At 42.6% G+C, this 10678-nt stretch overlaps 1 protein-coding gene across 1 annotated transcript in view; it reads right to left on the bottom strand.

Moving 5' to 3' along the window:
* Nucleotides 1–1949: 1949 nt before the first annotated feature.
* Nucleotides 1950–10678, bottom strand: part of aspscr1 (ASPSCR1 tether for SLC2A4, UBX domain containing) — a 45512-nt gene continuing 36783 nt past the window's right edge. Inside the window, exon 17 of the mRNA XM_090195361.1 lies at nucleotides 1950–2188. Within this exon, the coding sequence (XP_090051487.1) occupies nucleotides 2178–2188 (11 nt within the window). The 3' untranslated portion in view covers nucleotides 1950–2177. The remainder of the gene's footprint in view (nucleotides 2189–10678) is intronic.

The raw sequence follows: 10678 nt of genomic DNA, 5'->3' as shown, positions 1-10678 counted from the left end.
ACGTCACTTCACCATCTCTCTCTCTTTCTCAAATCAAATTGTATTTGTGACATGGGCCGAATACAACAGGTGTAGTAGACCTTACCGTGAAATGCTGAATACAACAGGTGTAGTAGACCTTACTGTGAAATGCTTACTTATAATCCCTTAAAACATTTTATTTTTTATTGTTGGTTAAGTAAGAAAATATTTGCTAGCAAAATGAATACAATTGATGTCGTCTGTGGTGACGAGGGGCGTTGTACAAGACAAAGTCTTGGTAGCAATGAAATAGAGCTCATTCTGTTCTGAGCACTGTTCTAGCTGTTGATATCAACTCAGAGAGAAAACACACAACCACATACACTGTTCTAGCTGTTATATCAACTCAGAGAGAAAACACACAACCACATACACTGTTCTAGCTGTTATATCAACTCAGAGAGAAAACACACAACCACATACACTGTTCTAGCTGTTATATCAACTCAGAGAGAAAACACACAACCACATACACTGTTCTAGCTGTTATATCAACTCAGAGAGAAAACACACAACCACATACACTGTTCTAGCTGTTATATCAACTCAGAGAGAAAACACACAACCACATACACTGTTCTAGCTGTTATATCAACTCAGAGAGAAAACACACAACCACATACACTGTTCTAGCTGTTATATCAACTCAGAGAGAAAACACACAACCACATACACTGTTCTAGCTGTTATATCAACTCAGAGAGAAAACACACAACCACATACACTGTTCTAGCTGTTATATCAACTCAGAGAGAAAACACACAACCACATACACTGTTCTAGCTGTTATATCAACTCAGAGAGAAAACACACAACCACATACACTGTTCTAGCTGTTATATCAACTCAGAGAGAAAACACACAACCACATACACTGTTCTAGCTGTTATATCAACTCAGAGAGAAAACACACAACCACATACACTGTTCTAGCTGTTATATCAACTCAGAGAGAAAACACACAACCACATACACTGTTCTAGCTGTTATATCAACTCAGAGAGAAAACACACAACCACATACACTGTTCTAGCTGTTATATCAACTCAGAGAGAAAACACACAACCACATACACTGTTCTAGCTGTTGATATCAACTCAGAGAGAAAACACACAACCACATACACTGTTCTAGCTGTTGATATCAACTCAGAGAGAAAACACACAACCACATACACTGTTCTAGCTGTTATATCAACTCAGAGAGAAAACACACAACCACATACACTGTTCTAGCTGTTATATCAACTCAGAGAGAAAACACACAACCACATACACTGTTCTAGCTGTTGATATCAACTCAGAGAGAAAACACACAACCACATACACTGTTCTAGCTGTTATATCAACTCAGAGAGAAAACACACAACCACATACACTGTTCTAGCTGTTATATCAACTCAGAGAGAAAACACACAACCACATACACTGTTCTAGCTGTTATATCAACTCAGAGAGAAAACACACAACCACATACACTGTTCTAGCTGTTATATCAACTCAGAGAGAAAACACACAACCACATACACTGTTCTAGCTGTTATATCAACTCAGAGAGAAAACACACAACCACATACACTGTTCTAGCTGTTATATCAACTCAGAGAGAAAACACACAACCACATACACTGTTCTAGCTGTTATATCAACTCAGAGAGAAAACACACAACCACATTCACTGTTCTAGCTGTTATATCAACTCAGAGAGAAAACACACAACCACATACACTGTTCTAGCTGTTATATCAACTCAGAGAGAAAACACACAACCACATACACTGTTCTAGCTGTTATATCAACTCAGAGAGAAAACACACAACCACATTCACTGTTCTAGCTGTTGATATCACCTCAGAGAGAAAACACACAACCACCATACACTGTTCTAGCTGTTGATATCAACTCAGAGAGAAAACACATAACCACATATTGGCAATGGAGATATTTTAGACTCCTTTATTCATTCGTTTCATGTTATTGAACTCTTGTAAAACTATTTGAAGTGCACACTGGATTCACAATGGGTTTGAATACATCACAATCCACTCTGAGCCTGGAATTTCATGTTAATAAAAAGGTAGGGGGAACAGTGTGTTGAGGCGTCCGCTCTGTTCTGTATGTCCCTCTATGGTAGCCGTAGTCATCTGATCACAATCCTCATTTCTTACCTGGAGACAATAAAAACATAATATCAGAGGAAATAACAGTTGGATCTTATACAACTTTATTGAGACACACAAGTCTTAACAACCATGAAAAATGTCCAAAGAAATGTGTTTTCCTTGATCAGCACTGTAACATGTTGACTTTCAGTCAGAAAAACTACTAGGCATATAACCTGTTATAAACTGTTAATAAGCTTGTTAGGCCTTTAACCTGTTATAAACTGTTAAGAAGGAAGCTTGCTAGGCCTATTATAACCCATTATACACTGTTAAGGAAGCTTGCTAGGCCTATAACCCATTATACACTGTTAAGAAGGAAGCTTGCTAGGCATATAACCTGTTATAAACTGTTAAGAAATAAGCTTGCTAGGCCTATAACCCATTATACACTGTTAAGAAAGAAGCTTGTTAGGCCTATAACCCATTATAAACTGTTAAGAAAGAAGCTTGTTAGGCCTATAACCCATTATACACTTAAGAAAGAAGCTTGTTAGGCCTATAACCCATTATAAACTGTTAAGAAAGAAGCTTGTTAGGCCTATAACCCATTATACACTTAAGAAAGAAGCTTGCTAGGCCTATAACCCGTTATACAATGTTAAGAAAGAAGCTTGCTAGGCCTATTATAACCCATTATACACTGTTAAGAAAGAAGCTTGCTAGGCCTATCGTAACCCATTATACACTGTTAAGAAAGAAGCTTGCTAGGCCTATTATAACCCGTTAAGAAAGAAGCATGCTAGGCCTATCGTAACCCATTATACACTGTTAAGAGAGAAGCTTGCTAGGCCTATCGTAACCCATTATACACTGTTAAGAAAGAAGCTTGCTAGGCCTATTATAACCCGTTGTTAAGAAAGAAGCTTGCTAGGCCTATCGTAACCCATTATACACTGTTAAGAAAGAAGCTTGCTAGGCCTATAACCCATTATACAATGTTAAGAAAGAAGCTTGCTAGGCCTATAACCCATTATACACTGTTAAGAAAGAAGCTTGCTAGGCCTATCGTAACCCATTATACACTGTTAAGAAGGAAGCTTGCTAGGCCTATCGTAACCCATTATACACTGTTAAGAAAGAAGCTTGCTAGGCCTATCGTAACCCATTATACACTGTTAAGAAGGAAGCTTGCTAGGCCTATCGTAACCCATTATACACTGTTAAGAGAGAAGCTTGCTAGGCCTATCGTAACCCATTATACACTGTTAAGAAAGAAGCTTGCTAGGCCTATTATAACCCGTTGTTAAGAAAGAAGCTTGCTAGGCCTATCGTAACCCATTATACACTGTTAAGAAAGAAGCTTGCTAGGCCTATTATAACCCATTATACACTGTTAAGAAAGAAGCTTGTTAGGCCTATAACCCATTATACACTTAAGAAAGAAGCTTGCTAGGCCTATAACCCGTTATACAATGTTAAGAAAGAAGCTTGCTAGGCCTATAACCCATTATACAATGTTAAGAAAGAAGCTTGCTAGGCCTATCGTAACCCATTATACACTGTTAAGAAAGAAGCTTGCTAGGCCTATCGTAACCCATTATACACTGTTAAGAAAGAAGCTTGCTAGGCCTATTATAACCCGTTGTTAAGAAAGAAGCATGCTAGGCCTATCGTAACCCATTATACACTGTTAAGAGAGAAGCTTGCTAGGCCTATCGTAACCCATTATACACTGTTAAGAAAGAAGCTTGCTAGGCCTATTATAACCCGTTGTTAAGAAAGAAGCTTGCTAGGCCTATCGTAACCCATTATACACTGTTAAGAAAGAAGCTTGCTAGGCCTATAACCCATTATACAATGTTAAGAAAGAAGCTTGCTAGGCCTATAACCCATTATACACTGTTAAGAAAGAAGCTTGCTAGGCCTATCGTAACCCATTATACACTGTTAAGAAAGAAGCTTGCTAGGCCTATTATAACCCGTTAAGAAAGAAGCATGCTAGGCCTATCGTAACCCATTATACACTGTTAAGAGAGAAGCTTGCTAGGCCTATCGTAACCCATTATACACTGTTAAGAAAGAAGCTTGCTAGGCCTATTATAACCCGTTGTTAAGAAAGAAGCTTGCTAGGCCTATCGTAACCCATTATACACTGTTAAGAAAGAAGCTTGCTAGGCCTATAACCCATTATACAATGTTAAGAAAGAAGCTTGCTAGGCCTATAACCCATTATACACTGTTAAGAAAGAAGCTTGCTAGGCCTATCGTAACCCATTATACACTGTTAAGAAGGAAGCTTGCTAGGCCTATCGTAACCCATTATACACTGTTAAGAAAGAAGCTTGCTAGGCCTATCGTAACCCATTATACACTGTTAAGAAGGAAGCTTGCTAGGCCTATCGTAACCCATTATACACTGTTAAGAGAGAAGCTTGCTAGGCCTATCGTAACCCATTATACACTGTTAAGAAAGAAGCTTGCTAGGCCTATTATAACCCGTTGTTAAGAAAGAAGCTTGCTAGGCCTATCGTAACCCATTATACACTGTTAAGAAAGAAGCTTGCTAGGCCTATAACCCATTATACAATGTTAAGAAGGAAGCTTGCTAGGCCTATAACCCATTATACACTGTTAAGAAAGAAGCTTGCTAGGCCTATCGTAACCCATTATACACTGTTAAGAAAGAAGCTTGCTAGGCCTATCGTAACCCATTATACACTGTTAAGAAGGAAGCTTGCTAGGCCTATCGTAACCCATTATACACTGTTAAGAAAGAAGCTTGCTAGGCCTATAACCCATTATACACTGTTAAGAAAGAAGCTTGCTAGGCCTATCGTAACCCATTATACACTGTTAAGAAGGAAGCTTGCTAGGCCTATCGTAACCCATTATACACTGTTAAGAAGGAAGCTTGCTAGGCCTATTATAACCCATTATACACTGTTAAGAAAGAAGCTTGCTAGGCCTATCGTAACCCATTATACAATGTTAAGAAAGAAGCTTGCTAGGCCTATAACCCATTATACAATGTTAAGAAAGAAGCTTGCTAGGCCTTTAACCCATTATACACTGTTAAGAAAGAAGCTTGTTAGGCCTATTATAACCCATTATACACTGTTAAGAAAGAAGCTTGCTAGGCCTATCGTAACCCATTATACACTGTTAAGAAGGAAGCTTGCTAGGCCTATTATAACCCGTTATACACTGTTAAGAAAGAAGCTTGCTAGGCCTATTGTAACCCATTATACACTGTTAAGAAAGAAGCTTGCTAGGCCTATTCTAACCCATTATACACTTAAGAAATAAGCTTGCTAGGCCTATTCTAACCCATTATACACTGTTAAGAAAGAAGCTTGCTAGGCCTATTATAACCCATTATACACTGTTAAGAAGGAAGCTTGCTAGGCCTATAACCCATTATACACTGTTAAGAAAGAAGCTTGCTAGGCCTATTGTAACCCATTATACACTGTTAAGAAAGAAGCTTGCTAGGCCTATAACCCATTATACACTGTTAAGAAGGAAGCTTGCTAGGCCTATTATAACCCATTATACACTGTTAAGAAGGAAGCTTGCTAGGCCTATAACCCATTATACACTGTTAAGAAGGAAGCTTGCTAGGCCTATTATAACCCATTATACACTGTTAAGAAGGAAGCTTGCTAGGCCTATAACCCATTATACACTGTTAAGAAAGAAGCTTGCTAGGCCTATTGTAACCCATTATACACTGTTAAGAAGCTTGCTAGGCCTATTATAACCCATTATAAACTGTTAAGAAATAAGCTTGCTAGGCCTATTCTAACCCATTATACACTGTTAAGAAATAAGCTTGCTAGGCCTATTATAACCTGTTATACACTGTTAAAAAATAAGCTTGCTAGGCCTATTCTAACCCATTATACACTGTTAAGAAAGAAGCTTGCTAGGCATATTATAACCCATTATACACTGTTAAGAAGGAAGCTTTCTAGGCCTATAACCCATTATACACTGTTAAGAAAGAAGCTTGCTAGGCCTATTGTAACCCATTATACACTGTTAAGAAGGAAGCTTGCTAGGCCTATAACCCATTATACACTGTTAAGAAGGAAGCTTGCTAGGCCTATTATAACCCATTATAAACTGTTAAGAAAGAAGCTTGTTAGGCCTATAACCCATTATACACTGTTAAGAAGGAAGCTTGTTAGGCCTATAACCCATTATAAACTGTTAAGAAAGAAGCTTGCTAGGCCTATTATAACCCATTATAAACTGTTAAGAAAGAAGCTTGCTTGAATATCAAAGTGTTAACAGACTCTTCCAGACATGGAATTCTGTTGAACTATTCAGACTCATCACCATCTTGAGACAAACCAGGATTGGAATTATAATTGGCACAAACACACATTAGTCTCTTGACTTCTCAACACACACACACACACACACACACACACACACACAACTACTATGATGGAGAGGGATAGACTGGGAGTGTGTGCGTGTCCTGGTTTAGCTCAAGACGCAGATGAATCTGAAGAATAGACATGCAGACACAATTCCTGGTCTGGAAGCATCTGGAAGAGTTCTGTTCTGGAAGCATCTGGAAGAGTTCTGGACTGAAGTGGGAATCTGGTGTTGAATAAAAAACATCAGAGTAACTGATATAAACAACCAGTTAGACAGTCAGACAACCAGTTAGACAGTCAGACAACCAGTTAGACAGTCAGACAACCAGTTAGACAGTCAGACAACCAGTTAGACAGTCAGAGAGGAAGACAGGCAGACAACCAGTTAGACAGTCAGACAACCAGTTAGACAGTCAGACAACCAGTTAGACAGTCAGACAACCAGTTAGACAGTCAGACAACCAGTTAGACAGTCAGACAACCAGTTAGACAGTCAGACAACCAGTTAGACAGTCAGACAACCAGTTAGACAGTCAGAGAGGAAGACAGGCAGACAACCAGTTAGACAGTCAGACAACCAGTTAGACAGGCAGACAACCAGTTAGACAGGCAGACAACCAGTTAGACAGGCAGACAACCAGTTAGACAGTCAGACAACCAGTTAGACAGTCAGACAACCAGTTAGACAGTCAGACAACCAGTTAGACAGTCAGACAAACAGTTAGACAGTCAGAGAGGAAGACAGTCAGACAACCAGTTAGACAGTCAGAGAGGAAGACAGTCAGACAACCAGTTAGACAGGCAGACAACCAGTTAGACAGTCAGACAACCAGTTAGACAGGCAGACAACCAGTTAGACAGTCAGACAACCAGTTAGACAGTCAGACAACCAGTTAGACAGGCAGACAACCAGTTAGACAGTCAGACAACCAGTTAGACAGTCAGAGAGGGAGACCTACAGACAACCAGTTAGACAGGCAGACAACCAGTTAGACAGTCAGACAACCAGTTAGACAGTCAGAGAGGGAGACCTACAGACAACCAGTTAGACAGTCAGACAACCAGTTAGACAGTCAGACAACCAGTTAGACAGTCAGAGAGGGAGACCTACAGACAACCAGTTAGACAGGCAGACAACCAGTTAGACAGTCAGACAACCAGTTAGACAGTCAGAGAGGGAGACCTACAGACAACCAGTTAGACAGTCAGACAACCAGTTAGACAGTCAGACAACCAGTTAGACAGTCAGAGAGGGAGACCTACAGACAACCAGTTAGTCAGACAACCAGTTAGACAGTCAGAGAGGAAGACAGTCAGACAACCAGTTAGACAGGCAGAGAGGAAGACAGTCAGACAACCAGTTAGACAGTCAGACAACCAGTTAGACAGTCAGACAACCAGTTAGACAGTCAGACAACCAGTTAGACAGTCAGACAACCAGTTAGACAGTCAGACAACCAGTTAGACAGTCAGACAACCAGTTAGACAGTCAGAGAGGAAGACAGTCAGACAACCAGTTAGACAGTCAGAGATACATCAGAGTAACTGATATAATGACCTACAGACAACCAGTTAGACAGTCAGAGATACATCAGAGTAACTGATATAATGACCTACAGACAACCAGTTAGACAGTCAGAGAGGGATACAGTCAGACAACCAGTTAGACAGTCAGAGAGGAAGACAGGCAGACAACCAGTTAGACAGTCAGAGATACATCAGAGTAACTGATATAATGACCTACAGACAACCAGTTAGACAGTCAGAGAGGGATACAGTCAGACAACCAGTTAGACAGTCAGAGAGGAAGACAGGCAGACAACCAGTTAGACAGTCAGAGATACATCAGAGTAACTGATATAATGACCTACAGACAACCAGTTAGACAGTCAGACAACCAGTTAGACAGTCAGACAACCAGTTAGACAGTCAGAGAGGAAGACAGTCAGACAACCAGTTAGACAGTCAGAGAGGAAGACAGTCAGACAACCAGTTAGACAGTCAGAGAGGAAGACAGTCAGACAACCAGTTAGACAGTCAGAGAGGAAGACAGTCAGAGAGGAAGACAGTCAGACAACCAGTTAGACAGTCAGAGAGGAAGACAGTCAGAGAGGAAGACAGGCAGACAACCAGTTAGACAGTCAGAGAGGAAGACAGTCAGACAACCAGTTAGACAGTCAGAGAGGAAGACAGTCAGAGAGGAAGACAGTCAGACAACCAGTTAGACAGTCAGGGAGGAAGACAGGCAGACAACCAGTTAGACAGTCAGAGAGGAAGACAGGCAGACAACCAGTTAGACAGTCAGAGAGGAAGACAGTCAGACAACCAGTTAGACAGTCAGAGAGGAAGACAGGCAGACAACCAGTTAGACAGTCAAAGAGGAAGACAGGCAGACAACCAGTTAGACAGTCAGAGATACATCAGAGTAACTGATATAATGACCTACAGACAACCAGTTAGACAGTCAGAGAGGAAGACAGGCAGACAACCAGTTAGACAGTCAAAGAGGAAGACAGGCAGACAACCAGTTAGACAGTCAGAGATACATCAGAGTAACTGATATAATGACCTACAGACAACCAGTTAGACAGTCAGAGAGGAAGACAGGCAGACAACCAGTTAGACAGTCAAAGAGGAAGACAGGCAGACAACCAGTTAGACAGAGAGGAAGACAGGCAGACAACCAGTTAGACAGTCAGAGAGGGATACAGGCAGACAACCAGTTAGACAGTCAGAGAGGGATACAGGCAGACAACCAGTTAGACAGTCACATAGACAAGCAAAAATAAAGAGAGACAGGGAGACAGACAGGCCACGTCTCACTGAAAGCTAAACAGCGTGTCCCTTCCTCCAGACCCATCTACCCTTCATCCCTTCCCCCAGACCCATCCACCCTTCATCCCTTCCCCCAGACCCTTCCCCCAGACCCATCCACCATTCATCCCTTCCCCCAGACCCATCCACCCTTCCCCCAGACCCATCCACCCTTCATCCCTTCCCCCAGACCCATCCACCCGTCATCCCTTCCTCCAGACCCATCATCCCTTCCCCAAGACCCATCCACCCTTCATCCCTTCCCCCAGACCCATCCACCCTTCCCCCAGACCCATACACCCTTCCCCCAGACCCATACACCCTTCCCCCAGACCCATACACCCTTTGCCCAGACCCATCCACCCTTCATCCCTTCCCCCAGACCCATCCACCCTTCATCCCTTCCCCCAGACCCATCCACCCTTCATCCCTTCCCCCAGACCCATCCACCCTTCCCCCAGACCCATCCACCCTTCATCCCTTTCCCCAGACCCATCCACCCTTCCCCCAGACCCATCCACCCTTCATCCCTTCCCCCAGACCCATCCACCCTTCATCCCTTCCCCCAGACCCATCCACCCTTCCCCCAGACCCATCCACCCTTCCCCCAGACCCATCCACCCTTCATCCCTTTCCCCAGACCCATCCACCCTTCCCCCAGACCCATCCACCCTTCATCCCTTTCCCCAGACCATCCACCCTTCCCCCAGACCCATCCACCCTTCATCCCTTTCCCCAGACCCATCCACCCTTCCCCCAGACCCATCCACCCTTCATCCCTTCCCCAGACCCATCCACCCAGACCCATCCACCCTTCCCCCAGACCCATCCACCCTTCCCCCAGACCCATCCACCCTTCATCCCTTCCCCCAGACCATCCACATGGAGTCCACAATACCATCCTGTCTCCTCCCCTCCTCTCTTTCTTTCTTTTTAATTAGACTTTCTTCTTTGATAAAGAGGAGCAGGATGCCAGCCACAGCTCCAACGTCACCAGAAAACACTACAACAACTAGCCACAGCTCCCACACCAGCAGAAAGCACTACTACAACTAGCCACAGCTCCAACGCCACCAGAAAACACTACTACAACTAGCCACAGCTCCAACGCCACCAGAAAACAATACAACTAGCACCAGCTCCCACGTCACCAGAAAACACTACTACAACTAGCCACAGCTCCCACACCAGCAGAAAACACTACTACAACTAGCACCAGCTCCCACGTCACCAGAAAACACTACTACAACTAGCCACAGCTCCCACACCAGCAGAAAACACTACTACAACTAGCACCAGCTCCCACGTCACCAGAAAACACTACTACAACTAGCCACAGCTCCAACGCCAC

Source organism: Oncorhynchus mykiss, chromosome 13 (assembly GCF_057628025.1).
Source record: "Oncorhynchus mykiss isolate SJ-2025 chromosome 13, ASM5762802v1, whole genome shotgun sequence".
NCBI lineage: Eukaryota > Metazoa > Chordata > Actinopteri > Salmoniformes > Salmonidae > Oncorhynchus > Oncorhynchus mykiss.
This window is presented reverse-complemented; position numbering and strand designations above follow the sequence as displayed.